Below are 20,000 nucleotides of genomic sequence, written 5' to 3' on the forward strand. Positions count from 1 at the left end.
AGATACTATACTAAAGATACTATACTAAATATACTACACTAAAGATACTATACTAAAGATACTATACTAAAGATACTATACTAAATATACTATACTAAATATACAAAACTAAATATACATATACAATAATAAATATACTATACTAAAGATACTATACTAAAGATACCATACTAAAGATACTATACTAAATATACTATACTAAATATACAATACTAAATATACATATACAATAATAAATATACTATACTAAAGATACTATACTAAAGATACTATACTAAGTATACTGTACTAAGTATACTATACTAAATATACAATACTAAATATACAAAACTAAATATACAATACTAAATATACAATACTAAATATAAATATACAATACTAAAGATACTACGCTAAAGAGACTATAGTAAAGATACAATACTAAATATACTACACTAAATATACAAAAGTAAAGATACTATGCGAAAGATACTATACGAAAGATACTATACTAAATATACAATACTAAATATACAATACTAAATATACTATACTAAATATACAAAAGTAAAGATACTATGCGAAAGATACTATACTAAATATACAATACTAAATATACAATACTAAATATACTACACTAAAGATACTATACTAAATATACTACACTAAAGATACTATACTAAAGACACTATACTAAAGATACTATACTAAGTATACTGTACTAAATATACAATACTAAATATACAAAACTAAATATACAATACTAAATATACAATACTAAATATAAATATACAATACTAAAGATACTACGCTAAAGATACTATAGTAAAGATACTATACCAAATAAACAATAGTAAATATACAAATCTAAAGATACCATACTAAAGATACTATACTAAATACACAATACTAAAGATACTATACTAAATATACTACACTAAAGATACTATACTAAATATACTACACTAAAGATACTATACTAAATACACAATACTAAAGATACTATACTAAATATACTACACTAAAGATACTATATTAAAGATACTATACTAAACATACAATACTAAATGAACTACACTAAAATAATACCCTAAATATACAATACTAAATATACTATACTAAAGATACTATACTAAAATACAATACTAAATATACTGTACTAAATATACTATACTAAATATACAACACTAAATATACTATACTAAATATACATAATACATATACTATACTAAATATAGAATACTAATAATGCTATACTAAATAAACAATACTAAATATATGATACTAAAGATACCATATTAAATATACAATACTAAATATACTATACTAAAGATCTAAACTAAAAATACAATACTAAATATACTGTACTAAATATACTATGCTAAATATACTATATTAAATAAACTATACTAAAATACAATACTAAATATACTATACTAAAGATACTATACTAAAAACACAATACTAAATATACTGTACTAAATATACTATACTAAATATACAATACGAAAGATTCTATACTAAATATACAATACTAAATATACATACTACATATACTATACTTAATATACAATACAACATATACTATACTAAATATACTACACATAAAAATAAACAATACTAAATATACTATACTAAATATACAATACTAAATATACTATACTAAATATACAATACTAAATATACAACACTAAATATACTATACTAAATATACTATATAAATATACAATACTAAACATACTACAGTAAATATACTATACTAAATATATACTATATGTAGAGAGTTGTGGTTTACCTGGACATAAGCTCTACAGGTGCGTTCCCTCTTCTGTAACTGAAGTAGACAGGAACACACTTTACGTTACACAAGTACTACAAATCAAATCAAATGTTATTTGTCAAATGCACTTGAAGACAACAGGTTACAATATAGTAAGGTACTATATATTTTACCTCTTGGGGATGTTAACTTTCACTGCTATGCGGATGACACACAGCTGTACATTTCAATGAAACATGGTGAAGCCCCAAAATTGCCCTCGCTAGAAGCCTGTGTTTCAGACATAAGGAAGTGGATGGCTGCAAACTTTCTACTATTAAACTCGGACAAAACAGAGATGCTTGTTCTAGGTCCCAAGAAACAAAGAGATCTTCTGTTGAATCTGACAATTAATCTTAATGGTTGTACAGTCGTCTCAAATAAAACTGTGAAGGACCTCGGCGTTACTCTGGACCCTGATCTCTCTTTTGAAGAACATATCAAGACCATTTCGAGGACAGCTTTTTTCCATCTACGTAATATTGCAAAAATCAGAAACTTTCTGTCCAAAAATGATGCAGAAAAATGAATCCATGCTTTTGTCACTTCTAGGTTAGACTACTGCAATGCTCTACTTTCCGGCTACCCGGATAAAGCACTAAATAAACTTCAGTTAGTGCTAAATACTGCTGCTAGAATCCTGACTAGAACCAAAAATGTGATCATATTACTCCAGTGCTCGCCTCCCTACACTGGCTTCCTACAAAGCATTACATGGGCTTGCTCCTACCTATCTCTCTGATTTGGTCCTGCCGTACATACCTACACGTACGCTACGGTCACAAGACGCAGGCCTCCTAATTGTCCCTAGAATTTCTAAGCAAACAGCTGGAGGCAGGGCTTTCTCCTATAGAGCTCCATTTTTATGGAACGGTCTGCCGACCCATGTCAGAGACACAAACTCGGTCTCAACCTTTAAGTCTTTACTGAAGACTCATCTCTTCAGTGGGTCATATGATTGAGTGTAGTCTGGCTCAGGAGTGGGAAGGTGAACGGAAAGGCTCTGGAGCAACGAACCGCCCTTGCTGTCTCTGCCTGGCCGGTTCCCCTCTTTCCACTGGGATTCTCTGCCTCTAACCCTATTACAGGGGCTGAGTCACTGGCTTACTGGGGCTCTCTCATGCCGTCCCTGGAGGGAGTGCGTCACCTGAGTGGGTTGATTCACTGTTGTGGTCATCCTGTCTGGGTTGGCGCCCCCCCTTGGGTTGTGCCGTGGCGGAGATCTTTGTGGGCTATACTCAGCCTTGTCTCAGGATGGTAAGTTGGTGGTTGAAGATATCCCTCTAGTGGTGTGGGGGCTGTGCTTTGGCAAAGTGGGTGGGGTTATATCCTTCCTGTTTGGCCCTGTCCGGGGTGTCCTCGGATGGGGCCACAGTGTCTCCTGACCCCTCCTGTCTCAGCCTCCAGTATTTATGCTGCAGTAGTTTGTGTCGGGGGCTAGGGTCAGTTTGTTATATCTGGAGTACTTCTCCTGTCCTATTCGGTGTCCTGTGTAAATCTAAGTGTGCGTTCTCTAATTCTCTCCTTCTTTCTTTCTCTCTCTCGGAGGACCTGAGCCCTAGGACCATGCCCCAGGACTACCTGACATGATGACTCCTTGCTGTCCCCAGTCCACCTGGCCATGCTGCGGCTCCAGTTTCAACTGTTCTGCCTTACTATTATTCGACCATGCAGGTCATTTATGAACATTTGAACATCTTGGTTATGTTCTGTTATAATCTCCAACCGGCACAGCCAGAAGAGGACTGGCCACCCCACATAGCCTGGTTCCTCTCTAGGTCTCTTCCTAGGTTTTGGCCTTTCTAGGGAGTTTTTCCAAGCCACCGTGCTTCTACACCTGCATTGCTTGCTGTTTGGGGTTTTAGGCTGGGTTTCTGTACAGCACTTTGAGATATCAGCTGATGTACGAAGGGCTATATAAATAAATACATTTGATTTTATTTACAACAGGTTACACACACACATACTGTTGAAATGCTTACAACAGTCTGTGTGTGTGTGTGTGTGTGTGTACCTTGTAGTGTGTGTGTGTGTGTGTGTACCTTGTAGTGTGCGTGTGTGTACCTTGTTGTAATGCATGTGTGTGTGTGTGTGTGTGTGTGTGTGTGTGTGTGTACCTTGTTGTAATGTGTGTGTGTGTGTGTACCTTGTTGTAATGCGTGTGTGTGTGTGTGTGTGTACCTTGTTGTAATGTGTGTGTGTGTGTACCTTGTTGTAATGCGTGTGTGTGTGTGTGTGTACCTTGTTGTAATGTGTGTGTGTGTACCTTGTTGTAATGTGTGTGTGTGTACCTTGTTGTAATGTGTGTGTGTGTACCTTGTTGTAATGTGTGTGTGTGTACCTTGTTGTAATGTGTGTGTGTGTACCTTGTTGTAATGTGTGTGTGTACCTTGTTGTAATGTGTGTGTGTGTACCTTGTTGTAATGTGTGTACCTTGTTGTAGTGTGTGTGTGTACCTTGTTGTAATGTGTGTGTGTGTGTGTGTACCTTGTTGTAATGTGTGTGTGTGTACCTTGTTGTAATGTGTGTGTGTGTGTGTGTGTGTGTGTGTGTGTGTGTGTGTGTGTGTGTGTGTGTGTGTGTGTGTGTGTGTGTGTGTGTACCTTGTTGTAATGTGTGTGTGTGTACCTTGTTGTAATGTGTGTGTGTACCTTGTTGTAATGTGTGTGTGTGTACCTTGTTGTAATGTGTGTGTGTGTGTACCTTGTTGTAATGTGTGTGTGTGTGTGCATGTACCTTGTTGTAATGTGTGTGAGGTACCTTGTTGTAATGTGTGTGTGTACCTTGTTGTAGTTGCGTGCCGCAGACTCCTTGTTGGCTGGTCGTAGGGCCTGAAGCTGAGAATCCAGGATGTCCAACAGCTGCTCTAGAAGTTTGACTGACATGCTGACATCACCGGCGTAGACCCGCCCCCTCGTCAGGTTTACTAACTCACCAGCGATGTTAGCTGCATTCTCCCCACTCTTTATCTAGAAGGGAGGAGGGGAGGGAGGGGGAACAAGGGTGGAAGGCAGAGGGGGAACGGTGGAGGAGGGTAAAGAGGGAGGGAGGGAGGGAGGGGGAGGAGGGAGGGGAGGAGGAGGGCAGAGGGGGAACGGGGGGGAGGAGGGTAAAGAGGGAGGGAGGGAGAACGGGGGAGGAGGGGGGAGGGAGGGAGGGAGGGAGGGAGGGAGGGAGGGGGAGGAGGAGGGCAGAGGGGGAACGGGGGAGGAGGGTAAAGAGGGAGGGAGGGAGAACGGGGGAGGAGGGAGGGAGGGAGGGGGAGGAGGAGGGCAGAGGGGGAACGGGGGAGGAGGGTAAAGAGGGAGGGAGGGAGAACGGGGGAGGAGGGAGGGAGGGAGGGGGAGGAGGAGGAGGGCAGAGGGGGAACGGGGGAGGAGGGAGGGAGGGAGGGAGGGAGGGAGGGAGGGAGGGAGGGAGGGAGGGGGAACGGGGAAGGAGGGAGGAACATATGGTCATGTTAAAGTTATGTGGTGCTGTCCATTGACGACCTGTGTGTGTATGTCTTCGCGTGCGTATGGGTGTGTTTCCATCCATGTCCTTCTGCGTGTCTGTATGTGTGTGTGCATACAGTATGCATGCGTCCCTGCGTAAGAATGCGCGCACGTGTCCATCCGTGTGTGTGTGTCCATGTCCTTCCCTCCGTGTGTGTGTGTGTGTGACTGACCTTCTGTGCTATCTGACTGACCCAGGGAGAGGTACAGTTACTGAGGTCAGGCCCTCTGGAGTTCCAGGTTACCGGGGACAACACACACTGGTACGATGCTATACCTGGTGGGGGAGAGAGAGGGGGAGGAGGGTGGGAAGAGAGAGGGGGTGGGGAGAGAGAGGGGGAGGAAGGATGGAGGGAGAGAGGAGGGTGGGGAGAGAGAGGGGGTGGAGGGTGGGGAGAGAGAGGGGGAGGAGGGATGGAGGGAGAGAGAGGGGGAGGAGGTTGGGGAGAGAGTGGGGGAGGAGGGTGGGGGAGAGAGGGGGAGGAAGGATGGAGGGAGAGAGGAGGGTGGGGAGAGAGAGGGGGTGGAGGGTGGGGAGAGAGAGGGGGAGGAGGGATGGAGGGAGAGAGAGGGGAGGAGGTTGGGGAGAGAGTGGGGGAGGAGGGTGGGGAGAGAGAGGGGGAGGAGGGATGGAGGGATAGTGGGGAGAGAGAGGGGGAGGAGGGATGGAGGTAGAGAGGAGGGTGGGGAGAGAGAGGGAGAGGAGGGATGGAGGGAGAGAGGAGGGTGGGGAGAGAGAGGGGGAGGAGGGATGGAGAGAGAGAGGAGGATGGGAGAGAGAGGGGAGGAGGGATGGAGGTAGAGAGAGGAGGGTGGGGAGAGAGGGGAGGAGGGATGGAGGGAGAGAGGAGGGTGGGGAGAGAGAGGGAAGTGGGAGAAAGGGGTGGGTGAAGGAAGGGAGGAAGAGAGAGAGACAGATATCAAAACCTAATTTGCATTCAGCATGCTCTCACTACAGTATCACCCCCCTCTCTCTCTCTTTCTCTCTCTCTCTCTCTCTCTCTCTCTCTCTCTCTCTCTCTCTCTCTCTCTCTCTCTCTCTCTCTCTCTCTCTCTCTCTGTCCCACTCTTTACTCTCTCTCTCCCCTCTCTCTCCCCCTTTCTCACTAGACAAACATTTCACTGACACACACACACACACACACACACACACACACACACACACACACACACACACACACACACACACACACACACACACACACACACACACACACACACACACACACACACTCACCCAGTGATCCTTTGGGACATGGTCTCTCCACCATCTCTCCTTTAGGTGTAGGGGGCCACTGTACCCCTCTGGTCACCCTCCCTCACACACCCCAACCTGCCCCCGTAGGACCCCCGGGCGATGGGGGCACGGTGGGGGGTGGGGGGTTAGCGGGACCATGGCCGTGATTGGCCGCAAGTCCGGACTCCGGTTGATGACCCGATGGGATTGGAGGCTGAAGGTCGTACTGGGGTCAGCGCTACGGTGGCTGTGTAGGACCCCACTGTAGTCATTAGAGATGAGAGAGGACCTGGAGGAGAGAGGTATGGGGAGGGAGGGAGGGGTCAAATATATTATCATTCTGGTTAGTAAACTGTAGTCATTAGAGATGAGAGAGGACCTGGAGGAGAGAGGCATGGGGAAGGAGGGAGGGGTCAAATATATTATCATTCTGGTTAGTAAACTGTAGTCATTAGAGATGAGAGAGGACCTGGAGGAGAGAGGCATGGGGAGGGAGGGAGGGAGGGGTCAAATATATTATCATTCTGGTTAGTAAACTGTAGTCATTAGAGATGAGAGAGGACCTGGAGGAGAGAGGCATGGGGAGGGAGGGAGGGGTCAAATATATTATCATTCTGGTTAGTAAACTGTAGTCATTAGAGATGAGAGAGGACCTGGAGGAGAGAGGCAGGGGAGGGAGGGGTCAAATATATTATCATTCTGGTTAGTAAACTGTAGTCATTAGAGATGAGAGAGGACCTGGAGGAGAGAGGCAGGGGAGGGAGGGGTCAAATATATTATCATTCTGGTTAGTAAACTGCCCCCAACACACACCCTGCCCTTCCCCCTGTGTAGGACCTCACTGTAGTCATTAGAGATGAGAGAGGACCTGGAGGAGAGAGGTATGGGGAGGGAGGGAGGGGTCAAATATATTATCATTCTGGTTAGTAAACTGCCCCCCACACACACCCTGCCCTTCCCCCGGTCACACACACCTTTGGTAGGCTGGGGCGGTCTGAACTGCAGAGGGTATCTCAGCACGTAGTAGTTATTCCACACATACAGCTGGTTGTCCCGTGGGTTGTAGTCTATAGATGATATATACTGGTAGGGGTTAGGGAAGGGGATCTGGACCGGCACCTCTCGCCCTCTACTGGTGTCAAACGCATATAACACCATATCCCCTCCACCACCTCCTCCTCTGTCTGTCTGTCCCTCGTCGTCTTGGAAGACGGAGCGCACCGCGTATAGCACTCCGCACGCCATGAAGGCGTTGCTCGCCCCGCGCTTGTCGAAGCTGGTCGCCCACGTGCCCTCGAAACGCAGCGTGTAAGGGTTTACCTGGAGGGGAGGAGAAATGGAGAGAGAGAGAGAGAGAGAGAGAGAGAGAGAGAGAGAGAGAGAGAGAGAGAGAGAGAGAGAGAAAGAGAGGAGAGGAAGTCAATTCTAAAAACTTCTAAACAAGGTATTTTGTTTCATTTGAAAACAATCAGTAAGACATATTGTGTCAATGAAATGTACACAGCTCGTATAAACTGGAAGTAGAACTGTTGTTGTCCATTAGTTTACTACAATCAGAGGAGGAGTGGTGGGGTTAGAGGAGGAGTGGTAGGGTTAGAGGAGGAGTGGTAGGGTTAGGAGAGGAGTGGTAGGGTAAGGGGAGGAGTGGTAGGGTTAGGGGAGGAGTGGTAGGGTTAGAGGAGGAGTGGTAGGGTTAGAGGAGGAGTGGTAGCGTTAGGAGAGGAGTGGTAGGGTTAGAGGATGAGTGGTAGGGTTAGAGGAGGAGTGGTAGGGTAAGGGGAGGAGTGGTAGGGTTAGAGGATGAGTGGTAGGGTTAGAGGAGGAGTGGTAGGGTTAGAGGAGGAGTGGTAGGGTTAGAGGAGGAGTGGTAGGGTTAGAGGAGGAGTGGTAGCGTTAGGAGAGGAGTGGTAGGGTTAGAGGAGGAGTGGTAGGGTTAGAGGAGGAGTGGTAGGGTTAGAGGAGGAGTGGTAGGGTTAGGGGAGGAGTGGTAGGGTTAGGGGAGGAGTGGTAGGGTTAGAGGATGAGTGGTAGGGTTGGGGAGGAGTGGTAGGGTTAGAGGAGGAGTGGTAGGGTTAGAGGAGGAGTGGTAGGGTTAGAGGAGGAGTAGGGTTAGGGAGGGTTAGGGGGGAGGAGTGGTAGGGTTAGAGGAGGAGTGGTAGGGTTAGAGGAGGAGTGGTAGGGTTAGAGGAGGAGTGGTAGGGTTAGGGGAGGAGTGGTAGGGTTAGAGGAGGAGTGGTGGGGTTAGAGGAGGAGTGGTAGGGTTAGAGGAGGAGTGGTAGGGTTAGAGGAGGAGTGGTAGGGTTAGAGGAGGAGTGGTAGGGTTAGAGGAGGAGTGGTAGGGTTAGAGGAGGAGTGGTAGGGTTAGGGGAGGAGTGGTAGGGTTAGGGGAGGAGTGGTAGGGTTAGGGGGAGGAGTGGTAGGGTTAGAGGAGGAGTGGTGGGGTTAGAGGAGGAGTGGTAGGGTTAGGGGAGGAGTGGTAGGGTTAGGGGAGGAGTGGTAGGGTTAGAGGAGGAGTGGTGGGGTTAGAGGAGGAGTGGTAGGGTTAGAGGAGGAGTGGTAGGGTTAGAGGAGGAGTGGTAGGGTTAGAGGAGGAGTGGTAGGGTTAGAGGAGGAGTGGTAGGGTTAGGGGAGGAGTGGTAGGGTTAGGGGAGAAGTGGTAGGGTTAGAGGAGGAGTGGTAGGGTTAGAGGAGGAGTGGTAGGGTTAGGGGAGGAGTGGTAGGGTTAGGGGGAGAAGTGGTAGGGTTAGGGGGAGGAGTGGTAGGGTTAGAGGAGGAGTGGTAGGGTTAGAGGAGGAGTGGTAGGGTTAGGGGGAGGAGTGGTAGGGTTAGGGGAGAGTGGTAGGGTTAGGGAGGAGTGGTAGGGTTAGAGGAGGAGTGGTAGGGTTAGGGGAGGAGTGGTAGGGTTAGGGGAGGAGTGGTAGGGTTAGGGGAGGAGTGGTAGGGTTAGGGGAGGAGTGGTAGGGTTAGAGGAGGAGTGGTAGGGTTAGGGGAGGAGTGGTAGGGTTAGAGGAGGAGTGGTAGGGTTAGGGAGGAGTGGTAGGGTTAGAGGAGGAGTGGTAGGGTTAGGGGAGGAGTGGTAGGGTTAGGGGAGGAGTGGTAGGGTTAGAGGAGGAGTGGTAGGGTTAGAGGAGGAGTGGTAGGGTTAGGGGAGGAGTGGTAGGGTTAGGGGAGGAGTGGTAGGGTTAGAGGAGGAGTGGTAGGGTTAGGGGAGGAGTGGTAGGGTTAGAGGAGGGAGGAGTGGTAGGGTTAGAGGAGGAGTGGTAGGGTTAGGGGAGGAGTGATAGGGTTAGGGAGGAGTGGTAGGGTTAGAGGAGGAGTGGTAGGGTTAGAGGAGGAGTGGTAGGGTTAGGGGGAGGAGTGGTAGGGTTAGAGGAGGAGTGGTAGGTTTAGAGGAGGAGTGGTAGGGTTAGGGGAGGAGTGGTAGGGTTAGAGGAGGAGTGGTAGGGTTAGAGGAGGAGTGGTAGGGTTAGAGGAGGAGTGGTAGGGTTAGGGGAGGAGTGGTAGGGTTAGAGGAGGAGTGGTAGGGTTAGAGGAGGAGTGGTAGGTTTAGGGGAGGAGTGGTAGGGTTAGGGGAGGAGTGGTAGGGATAGGGGAGGAGTGGTAGGGTTAGAGGAGGAGTGGTAGGGTTAGAGGAGGAGTGGTAGGGTTAGAGGAGGAGTGGTAGGGTTAGAGGAGGAGTGGTGGGGTTAGAGGAGGAGTGGTAGGGTTAGGGGAGGAGTGGTAGGGTTAGGGGAGGAGTGGTAGGGTTAGAGGAGGAGTGGTAGGGTTAGAGGAGGAGTGGTAGGGTTAGGGGAGGAGTGGTAGGGTTAGGGGAGGAGTGGTAGGGTTAGGGGAGGAGTGGTAGGGTTAGAGGAGGAGTGGTAGGGTTAGAGGAGGAGTGGTAGGGTTAGGGGAGGAGTGGTAGGGTTAGAGGAGGAGTGGTAGGGTTAGAGGAGGAGTGGTAGGGTTAGAGGAAGAGTGGTAGGGTTAGAGGAAGAGTGGTAGGGTTAGAGGAGGAGTGGTAGGGTTAGGGGAGGAGTGGTAGGGTTAAAGGAGGAGTGGTAGGGTTAAATTAGAGGAGGAGTGGTAGGGTTAGGGGGAGGAGTGGTAGGGTTAGGGGGAGGAGTGGTAGGGTTAGAGGAGGAGTGGTAGGGTTAGAGGAGGAGTGGTAGGGTTAGAGGAGGAGTGGTAGGGTTAGAGGAGGAGTGGTAGGGTTAGGGAGGAGTGGTAGGGTTAGAGGAGGAGTGGTAGGGTTAGAGGAGGAGTGGTAGGGTTAGAGGAGGAGTGGTAGGGTTAGGGGAGGAGTGTTGGTTGAAGACAATGAAGGAAAATATATTTTAAAAATATATGTATTTAAAATATTTATATTCACTCAAAAATGCATATGGGAGATTGGAAATGATGGAGACAATTACATTGATGGAACCCTATAGTCGCTGGAAGCAGGTTGGAGTACAGTCAGTTAATCTGATTATAGTTATGGAGTACAGTCAGTTAATCTGATTATAGTTATGAGGTACAGTCGGTTAATCTGATTATAGTTATGGGGTACAGTCAGTTAATCTGATTATAGTTATGGAGTACAATCAGTTAATCTGATTATAGTTATGGAGTACAGTCAGTTAATCTGATTATAGTTATGGGGTACAGTCAGTTAATCTGATTATAGTTATGGAGTACAGTCAGTTAATATGATTATAGTTATGGAATACAGTCAGTTAATCTGATTATAGTTATGGAATACAGTCAGTTAATCTGATTATAGTTATGGAGTACAGTCAGTTAATATGATTATAGTTATGGAGTACAGTCAGTTAATCTGATTATAGTTATGGAGTACAGTCAGTTAATCTGATTATAGTTATGGAGTACAGTCAGTTAATCTGATTATAGTTATGGAGTACAATCAGTTAATCTGATTATAGTTATGGAGTACAGTCAGTTAATCTGATTATAGTTATGGGGTACAGTCAGTTAATCTGATTATAGTTATGGAGTACAGTCAGTTAATATGATTATAGTTATGGAATACAGTCAGTTAATCTGATTATAGTTATGGAATACAGTCAGTTAATCTGATTATAGTTATGGGGTACAGTCAGTTAATCTGATTATAGTTATGAGGTACAGTCGGTTAATCTGATTATAGTTATGGAGTACAGTCAGTTAATCTGATTATAGTTATGAGGTACAGTCGGTTAATCTGATTATAGTTATGGGGTACAGTCAGTTAATCTGATTATAGTTATGGAGTACAGTCAGTTAATATGATTATAGTTATGGAATACAGTCAGTTAATCTGATTATAGTTATGGAATACAGTCAGTTAATCTGATTATAGTTATGGGGTACAGTCAGTTAATCTGATTATAGTTATGGAATACAGTCAGTTAATCTGATTATAGTTATGGGGTACAGTCAGTTAATCTGATTATAGTTATGGGGTACAGTCGGTTAATCTGATTATAGTTATGGAGTACAGTCAGTTAATCTGATTATAGTTATGGAGTACAGTCAGTTAATCTGATTATAGTTATGGAGTACAGTCAGTTAATCTGATTATAGTTATGGAGTACAGACAGTTAATCTGATTATAGTTATGGAGTACAGTCAGTTAATCTGATTATAGTTATGAGGTACAGTCAGTTAATCTGATTATAGTTATGGAGTACAGTCAGTTAATCTGATTATAGTTATGAGGTACAGTCAGTTAATCTGATTATAGTTATGGGGTACAGTCAGTTAATCTGATTATAGTTATGAGGTACAGTCAGTTAATCTGATTATAGTTATGGAGTACAGTCAGTTAATCTGATTATAGTTATGGAGTACAGTCAGTTAATCTGATTATAGTTATGGAGTACAGACAGTTAATCTGATTATAGTTATGGAGTACAGACAGTTAATCTGATTATAGTTATGGAGTACAGACAGTTAATCTGATTATAGTTATGGAGTACAGTCAGTTAATCTGATTATAGTTATGAGGTACAGTCAGTTAATCTGATTATAGTTATGGAGTACAGTCAGTTAATATGATTATAGTTATGGGGTACAGTCAGTTAATCTGATTATAGTTATGGAATACAGTCAGTTAATCTGATTATAGTTATGGAGTACAGTCAGTTAATCTGATTATAGTTATGAGGTACAGTCGGTTAATCTGATTATAGTTATGGAATACAGTCAGTTAATCTGATTATAGTTATGGGGTACAGTCAGTTAATCTGATTATAGTTATGGAATACAGACAGTTAATCTGATTATAGTTATGGAGTACAGACAGTTAATCTGATTATAGTTATGGAGTACAGTCAGTTAATCTGATTATAGTTATGAGGTACAGTCAGTTAATCTGATTATAGTTATGGAATATACAAACACCGGTTTTCCAATGTTTTAAAATGTATTTCTATGTGAAAACTGAAGTTGTGGATTCATTCCTTTTCCATTTTACACTCTTATCTAGAACAACTTACAGTAGTGAGTACATACATTTCAATACTGGTCCCCCACGGGAATCAAACCCACAACCCTAGCATTGTAAAGGCCAAGCTCTATCAACTGAGCCAACTCTACCATCATGTCATCACAAACCACTTGATGTCTCAATGTAGTTAATTACTGTAGCGGTCATTGTTTTTCTACAGGCTGATAGAAAGTCTACAGGTACAAACCTAGACGACCAGCCTCTGTACAATACAGTCATGTACACTTACATTCTGTTTAACAAGGATGGTAAATTAATACTGTACAAAAAGTGGTTGTTTCCATGTTATTTAATTTGATGTGAATGTTCTGTGTCTTTGTCCATAACTTTGCACCATTTGATGTAAATGTTTGAGGACAGCGTTTTGTTCTTTCTAGATTCCATTAGATTGACATCACAGAGAAAGGGACAGCGTTTTGTTCTTTCTAGATTCCATTAGAATGACATCACAGAGAAAGGGACAGCGTTTTGTTCTTTCTAGATTCCATTAGAATGACATCACAGAGAAAGGGACAGCGTTTTGTTCTTTCTAGATTCCATTAGAATGACATCACAGAGAAAGGGACAGCATTTTGTTCTTTTTAGATTCCATTAGAATGACATCACAGAGAAAGGGGCAGGGCAACAACTCTTACAATTCCAACTATTGAATGCTGATTCTGTTCCTAATTATACAACAACCTTTTTTGCCAAAGCAGGGATGTTGCAATTTTTTTGTTGTTGCCCGCACTAGTGACGTCTATATCAGTCTGCTAGTTCTAGAAAAGGTCCAGTGTACTTCTGTGGAAAAAAAGTATTTTTCAAAAAAATTCAATATTTTTTATTATTACTATTAATGTTCTGGTTTTTCAGAGGTTTCTGCAGCCCCCTCAGCACCTCTACTTCCCACGGGTAAATAGAAGCCAAAATCTATCTGCAATTTTACACCTGATTTTCCCCCTACAATCTTTTTTAATAAATAAAAATAAATAAAAAACATTTAGGTAAAATCCATTACTCCCTCCGATCCATCCTTCTCTCTCACCTGACTGACAACTATACGTCCATTGTTGGCTTCAGTTGAGTAGATGACCCACAGTCCGTTCTCATCCACAGCGAGGTCGATATCGCTCTTCCCGCCCCACCGATACGGAGAAGTGTCGTGGTAGTTAGCGTTCAACACCACCGCCTCGCCACTCTTCATAGAGAGAGAGATTTATTTACATTTTAATACGGCGACGTTACATCGTATCAATGCTGAAGTATTTACAATTGTCATAAATACACAACACACAAGAAATCAATCGATACAATAAAAATCTCATTTCAAATACTTATTTGCTGGAGAAACCATCAGTCTGTGAAGGATTGGGGTCAATTCCAGTCTGTGAAGGATTGGGGTCAATTCCAGTCTGTGAAGGATTGGGGGTCAATTCCAGTCAATGAAGGATTGGGGGTCAATTCCAGTCTGTGAAGGATTTGGGGTCAATTCCAGTCTGTGAAGGATTGGGGTCAATTCCAGTCTGTGAAGGATTGGGGTCAATTCCAGTCTGTGAAGGATTGGGGTCAATTCCAGTCTGTGAAGGATTTGGGGTCAATTCCAGTCTGTGAAGGATTGGGGTCAATTCCAGTCTGTGAAGGATTGGGGGTCAATTCCAGTCAATGAAGGATTGGGGTCAATTCCAGTCTGTGAATGATTGGGGGTCAATTCCAGTCTGTGAAGGATTTGGGGTCAATTCCAGTCTGTGAAGGATTGGGGTCAATTCCAGTCTGTGAAGGATTGGGGGTCAATTCCAGTCAATGAAGGATTGGGGGCCAATTCCAGTCTGTGAAGGATTGGGGGTCAATTCCAGTCAATGAAGGATTGGGGTCAATTCCAGTCTGTGAAGGATTGGGGGTCAATTCCAGTCAATGAAGGATTGGGGTCAATTCCAGTCAATGAAGGATTGGGAGTCAATTCCAGTCTGTGAAGGATTTGGGGTCAATTCCAGTCTGTGAAGGATTGGGGGTCAATTCCAGTCTGTGAAGGATTGGGGGTCAATTCCAGTCTGTGAAGGATTGGGGTCAATTCCAGTCTGTGAAGGATTGGGGTCAATTCCAGTCTGTGAATGATTGGGGGTCATTGGTCAGAGATCACCTTAATGCGCGTGCGGAGGTCGTACTTGACCAGGTTGCGCGTGCGTTCCTTGTTGTAGAACACGGCTCCATCATAGACCACGAAGCCTGTACCGTCGACGCGGTTCGGCAGCCTGGCGGGACAGAGACAGGACATAGAGAGGACGTAGAGACAGGACATAAAGAGGACGTAGAGACAGGACATAGAGAGGACGTAGAGACAGGACATAGAGAGGACGTAGAGAGGATATAAAGAGGTCGTAGAGACAGGAGATAAAGAGGACGTAGAGACAGGACATAAAGAGGACGTAGAGACAGGACATAGAGAGGACGTAGAGAGGACATAAAGAGGACGTAGAGAGGACATAAAGAGGACGTAGAGAGGACATAAAGAGGACATAGACAGGACATAAAGAGGATGTAGACAGGACGTAGACAGGACATAAGAATGACATAGAGGAAATAGAGAGGACATAAAGAGGACATAGACAGGACATAAAGAGGATGTAGACAGGACATAAGAATGACGTAGAGAGGACATAAAGAGGACGTATAGAGGACATAAAGAGGACGTAGAGACAGGACATAAAGAGGACGTAGAGACAGGACATAGAGAGGACATAGAGAGGACGTAGACAGGACATAGAGAGGACGTAGAGACAGGACATAAAGAGGACAGAAACAGGACATAAAGAGGACGTAGAGAGGACATAGAGAGGACGTAGAGAGGACGTAGAGAGGACATAAAGAGGACATAGAGAGGACGTAGAGAGGACGTAGAGAGGACGTAGAGAGGACACAAAGAGGATGTAGAGAGGACGTATAGAGGACATAAAGAGGACGTAGACAGGACATAGAGAGGACATATAGAGGACGTAGACAGGACATAAAGAGGACATAGAGAGGACATATAGAGGACGTAGACAGGACATAAAGAGGACATAGAGAGGACATAGAGAGGACATAAAGAGGACGTAGAGAGGACATAGAGAGGACATAAAGAGGACGTAGAGAGAACGAAGAGCATACATAGATGGAAATGAACTGTTAGCTAAATCTGGTGCAATGCATCATTTCTCAGTGTTCTGAGACTTCTGGTATTGTGGTACATTGTCCCTGTCCATATAAACTGGTATTATGGTACATTGTCCCTGTCCATATAAACTGGTATTGTGGTACATTGTCCCTGTCCATATAAACTGGTATTATGGTACATTGTCCCTGCCCATATAAACTGGTATTGTGGTACATTGTCCCTGTCCATATAAACTGGTATTATGGTACATTGTCCCTGCCCATATAAACTGGTATTGTGGTACATTGTCCCTGTCCATATAAACTGGTATTATGGTACATTGTCCCTGCCCATATAAACTGGTATTGTGGTACATTGTCCCTGTCCATATAAACTGGTATTGTGGTACATTGTCCCTGTCCATATAAACTGGTATTATGGTACATTGTCCCTGCCCATACAAACTGGTATTGTGGTACATTGTCCCTGTCCATATAAACTGGTATTGTGGTACATTGTCCCTGTCCATATAAACTGGTATTATGGTACATTGTCCCTGTCCATATAAACTGGTATTGTGGTACATTGTCCCTGTCCATATAAACTGGTATTGTGGTACATTGTCCCTGTCCATATAAACTGGTATTGTGGTACATTGTCCCTGTCCATATAAACTGGTATTGTGGTACATTGTCCCTGTCCATATAAACTGGTATTATGGTACATTGTCCCTGCCCATATAAACTGGTATTGTGGTACATTGTCCCTGTCCATATAAACTGGTATTGTGGTACATTGTCCCTGTCCATATAAACTGGTATTGTGGTACATTGTCCCTGTCCAAATAAACTGGTATTGTGGTACATTGTCCCTGTCCATATAAAATGGTATTATGGTACATTGTCCCTGCCCATATAAACTGGTATTGTGGTACATTGTCCCTGTCCAAATAAACTGGTATTGTGGTACATTGTCCCTGTCCATATAAAATGGTATTATGGTACATTGTCCCTGCCCATATAAACTGGTATTGTGGTACATTGTCCCTGTCCATATAAACTGGTATTGTGGTACATTGTCCCTGTCCATATAAACTGGTATTGTGGTACATTGTCCCTGTCCAAATAAACTGGTATTGTGGTACATTGTCCCTGTCCATATAAACTGGTATTGTGGTACATTGTCCCTGTCCATATAAACTGATATTGTGGTACATTGTCCCTGTCCATATAAACTGGTATTGTGGTACATTGTCCCTGTCCATATAAACTGATATTGTGGTACATTGTCCCTGTCCATATAAACTGGTATTGTGGTACATTGTCCCTGTCCAAATAAACTGGTATTGTGGTACATTGTCCCTGTCCAAATAAACTGGTATTGTGGTACATTGTCCCTGTCCAAATAAACTGGTATTGTGGTACATTGTCCCTGTCCAAATAAACTGGTATTGTGGTACATTGTCCCTGTCCAAATAAACTGGTATTGTGGTACATTGTCCCTGTCAAAATAAACTGGTATTGTGGTACATTGTCCCTGTCCAAATAAACTGGTATTGTGGTACATTGTCCCTGTCCAAATAAACTGGTATTGTGGTACATTGTCCCTGTCCAAATAAACTGGTATTGTGGTACATTGTCCCTGTCCAAATAAACTGGTATTGTGGTACATTGTCCCTGTCCATATAAACTGGTATTGTGGTACATTGTCCCTGTCCATATAAACTGGTATTGTGGTACATTGTCCCTGTCCATATAAACTGGTATTGTGGTACATTGTCCCTGTCCAAATAAACTGGTATTGTGGTACATTGTCCCTGTCCAAATAAACTGGTATTGTGGTACATTGTCCCTGTCCATATAAACTGGTATTGTGGTACATTGTCCCTGTCCATATAAACTGGTATTGTGGTACATTGTCCCTGTCCATATAAACTGGTATTGTGGTACATTGTCCCTGTCCAAATAAACTGGTATTGTGGTACATTGTCCCTGTCCATATAAACTGGTATTGTGGTACATTGTCCCTGTCCATATAAACTGGTATTGTGGTACATTGTCCCTGTCCATATAAACTGGTATTGTGGTACATTGTCCCTGTCCAAATAAACTGGTATTGTGGTACATTGTCCCTGTCCAAATAAACTGGTATTGTGGTACATTGTCCCTGTCCATATAAACTGGTATTGTGGTACATTGTCCCTGTCCATATAAACTGGTATTGTGGTACATTGTCCCTGTCCATATAAACTGGTATTGTGGTACATTGTCCCTGTCCAAATAAACTGGTATTGTGGTACATTGTCCCTGTCCATATAAACTGGTATTGTGGTACATTGTCCCTGTCCATATAAACTGGTATTGTGGTACATTGTCCCTGTCCATATAAACTGGTATTGTGGTACATTGTCCCTGTCCAAATAAACTGGTATTGTGGTACATTGTCCCTGTCCATATAAACTGGTATTGTGGTACATTGTCCCTGTCCATATAAACTGGTATTGTGGTACATTGTCCCTGTCCAAATAAACTGGTATTGTGGTACATTGTCCCTGTCCATATAAACTGGTATTGTGGTACATTGTCCCTGTCCATATAAACTGGTATTGTGGTACATTGTCCCTGTCCAAATAAACTGGTATTGTGGTACATTGTCCCTGTCCATATAAACTGGTATTGTGGTACATTGTCCCTGTCCATATAAACTGGTATTGTGGTACATTGTCCCTGTCCATATAAACTGGTATTGTGGTACACACTCTGTTTGTCTCCGTTTCTCTGTTTCTCTGTTTCTCTCTGTTTCTCTGTTTCTCTGTTTCTCTCTGTTTCTCTGTTTCTCTCTCTCCCAATGTCTCTCTCTGTTTCTCTCTGTTTCTCTGTTTCTCTGTTTCTCTGTTTCTCTCTGTTTCTCTGTTTCTCTGTTTCTATCTGTTTCTCTGTTTCTCTGTTTCTCTGTTTCTCTCTGTTTCTCTGTTTCTCTGTTTCTCTGTTTCTCTGTTTCTCTCTGTTTCTCTGTTTCTCTCTTTCTCTGTTTCTCTGTTTCTCTGTTTCTCTGTTTCTCTGTTTCTCTGTTTCTCTCTGTTTCTCTGTTTCTCTGTTTCTCTGTTTCTCTGTTTCTCTGTTTCTCTCTGTTTCTCTGTTTCTCTCTCTCCCAATGTCTCTCTCTGTTTCTCTGTTTCTCTGTTTCTCTGTTTCTCTGTTTCTCTCTGTTTCTCTGTTTCTCTGTTTCTCTCTGTTTCTCTCTGTTTCTCTGTTTCTCTGTTTCTCTGTTTATCTGTTTCTCTCTGTTTCTCTCTGTTTCTCTGTTTCTCTGTTTATCTGTTTCTCTCTGTTTCTCTGTTTCTCTGTTTCTCTGTTTCTCTGTTTCTCTCTGTTTCTCTCTGTTTCTCTGTTTCTCTGTTGATCTGTTTCTCTGTTTCTCTGTTTCTCTGTTTCTCTCTGTTTGTCTCTGTTTCTCTGTTTCTCTCTCTCCCAATGTCTCTCTCTGTTTCTCTGTTTCTCTGTTTCTCTCTGTTTCTCTCTGTTTCTCTGTTTCTCTGTTTCTCTCTGTTTTTCTGTTTCTCTGTTTCTCTGTTTCTCTGTTTCTCTGTTTCTCTGTTTCTCTGTTTCTCTCTGTTTGTCTCTATTTCTCTGTTTCTCTCTCTCCCAATGTCTCTCTCTGTTTCTCTGTTTCTCTGTTTCTCTCTGTTTCTCTCTGTTTCTCTGTTTCTCTGTTTCTCTGTTTATCTGTTTCTCTGTTTCTCTGTTTCTCTGTTTCTCTCTGTTTCTCTGTTTCTCTCTGTTTGTCTCTGTTTCTCTGTTTCTCTCTCTCCCAATGTCTCTCTCTGTTTCTCTGTTTCCCTGTTTCTCTCTGTTTCTCTGTTTCTCTGTTTCTCTGTTTCTCTCTGTTTTTCT

At 43.6% G+C, this 20,000-nt stretch overlaps 1 protein-coding gene across 1 annotated transcript in view; it reads right to left on the minus strand.

Moving 5' to 3' along the window:
* LOC124026394 (adhesion G protein-coupled receptor L1-like) overlaps positions 1 to 20,000 on the minus strand; it is a gene marked incomplete at its 3' end in the record, with an annotated part of 54,090 nt that overhangs the window by 1,750 nt on the left and 32,340 nt on the right. The window contains exons 8-15 of the mRNA XM_046339422.1: positions 15,115 to 15,226; positions 14,023 to 14,175; positions 7,504 to 7,849; positions 6,728 to 6,818; positions 6,530 to 6,606; positions 5,466 to 5,569; positions 4,582 to 4,767; positions 1,775 to 1,813 (exon numbers count right to left, since the gene is read on the minus strand). Coding sequence (XP_046195378.1) covers positions 1,775 to 1,813; positions 4,582 to 4,767; positions 5,466 to 5,569; positions 6,530 to 6,606; positions 6,728 to 6,818; positions 7,504 to 7,849; positions 14,023 to 14,175; positions 15,115 to 15,226 — 1,108 coding nt within the window. The remainder of the gene's footprint in view (positions 1 to 1,774; positions 1,814 to 4,581; positions 4,768 to 5,465; positions 5,570 to 6,529; positions 6,607 to 6,727; positions 6,819 to 7,503; positions 7,850 to 14,022; positions 14,176 to 15,114; positions 15,227 to 20,000) is intronic.

This window comes from Oncorhynchus gorbuscha, unplaced genomic scaffold, assembly GCF_021184085.1.
Source record: "Oncorhynchus gorbuscha isolate QuinsamMale2020 ecotype Even-year unplaced genomic scaffold, OgorEven_v1.0 Un_scaffold_2728, whole genome shotgun sequence".
Taxonomy (NCBI): domain Eukaryota; kingdom Metazoa; phylum Chordata; class Actinopteri; order Salmoniformes; family Salmonidae; genus Oncorhynchus; species Oncorhynchus gorbuscha.